The sequence below is a fragment of the Austrofundulus limnaeus genome, unplaced genomic scaffold, assembly GCF_001266775.1.
Source record: "Austrofundulus limnaeus strain Quisiro unplaced genomic scaffold, Austrofundulus_limnaeus-1.0 Scaffold24, whole genome shotgun sequence".
Taxonomy (NCBI): domain Eukaryota; kingdom Metazoa; phylum Chordata; class Actinopteri; order Cyprinodontiformes; family Rivulidae; genus Austrofundulus; species Austrofundulus limnaeus.
The window spans coordinates 1,326,159-1,327,545 of record NW_013952426.1 but is presented as its reverse complement, the minus strand read 5'-3'; the positions used below and the strand labels follow the sequence as shown (position 1 = coordinate 1,327,545).

The following is a 1,387-nucleotide window of genomic DNA, read 5'->3' as shown; positions in this document are numbered from 1 at the left end:
CTCTTATTCTGTTATGGCCTTAAATCTGTAATGATCAGAAAGTATAAAATACAAAACTGAATCTAATATTCAATTAATCAGTTACAAAATTTCTTCAGAGGAATGGAAAACCTTTTTTGGGATTTCTTCCCCCCAAATCGGACTTCTTCTCTGAGCAGGGAGAAATTTGGCTCGTGGCTGGTTAAACCCAACATCATCTATAAGACGGTAAAAGACAAAGTATGCAATCAGAGAGGAAAATAGTAATAATGTAGATCCTCCTCCTTCACAGACTGACAGTAAAACATACCAGGTCAGCATCCAGACCATACAGGCAATGTCGAGTGTTGGGATCATGATTGGGTTTGGCGTTCTCAGAACGAATAAACTCCATGATTTTATGTTCTCCTTCACCTGGTGTCTTTAGGTAACAAAAGGAAAAAACACAAACGTAAGCAAAGTTTTCTTCCAATTAGCTGTGAAAAGTCAATGCTGGTGATGAAACCCACTTCGTGACCAGACAAGTAGACTTTCACATTCTGCCATAATTTGTCCGTGGAGAGCTTGTTGTGAACAAAGTACTTCAGCTGCTCCTGTAGTCTCGCCATGAAATCAGTGCCTGGAACAAAAATGTTGTGATTAAAAGAGCCGCTGCTGCTTTTCAACACAAACATCAATACATCCATTCTGGAGAATGCGAATCCAATAAATGAAGCTGCCACAAAAAGCAATATAATTGTATTAGTGTTCAATATGGGTTTGCTTTTATTCCTAGCTTTTGCGAATGTTTAAATATTAGAGCAACTGTGATTTTATTGCAAAACAACACTGCAAAGATTAACGCCGAAGCAACAGAAGCTTAAGATCAAGAGAACCCTTCTTCAAGTCAAAGACGGATCCCTGAGGCTCTCACAAATAATTTTAAAGCTCGATCTACATATTTTGTGTATAAAATACACGTGGTGTCAGGTTTTCAAACAACCCTACCAGGAGTGATACAGTTGGAGTCGAAGCGAGCCTCTGTAGGAAGCACCTCTCCTTTCTCCAGAGCTTTCTTTATCTTCTCCTCTGCTTCTTTGGCGGACCTAGAGCCAAACATTCACAAACAAAACAAAACAAAAAATAAAAATAAAAAAACTGAAGTGGCTGACAAACTATTTTAAATTTTGAGTCTCTATTTGTGGCCTGGCTTCTTCTGTCTTTGAATACAGGAAAGAAAACATTGCACTGAAAATATTTACTCCATTTAAAGTTAATTTGGATTTATTAGGTAATGTTAAATAATAGGCCTGTCACGATAACAAATTTTGCTGGGCGATTAATTGTCTCAAAATTTATTGCGATAAACGATAATATTGCCTGGTGACCGTTTTACAACTAATAATTATAAAAGCGTAATGTGTAAGTG

General features: G+C 37.2%; 1 protein-coding gene across 1 annotated transcript in view; it reads right to left on the bottom strand.

The window, feature by feature from the left end:
- xrn1 (5'-3' exoribonuclease 1) overlaps positions 1 to 1,387 on the bottom strand; it is a gene marked incomplete in the record, with an annotated part of 31,327 nt that overhangs the window by 26,415 nt on the left and 3,525 nt on the right. Inside the window, 4 exon segments of the mRNA XM_014004457.1 lie at positions 86 to 197; positions 290 to 400; positions 489 to 598; positions 967 to 1,064. Of these exon segments, the coding sequence (XP_013859911.1) occupies positions 86 to 197; positions 290 to 400; positions 489 to 598; positions 967 to 1,064 (431 nt within the window).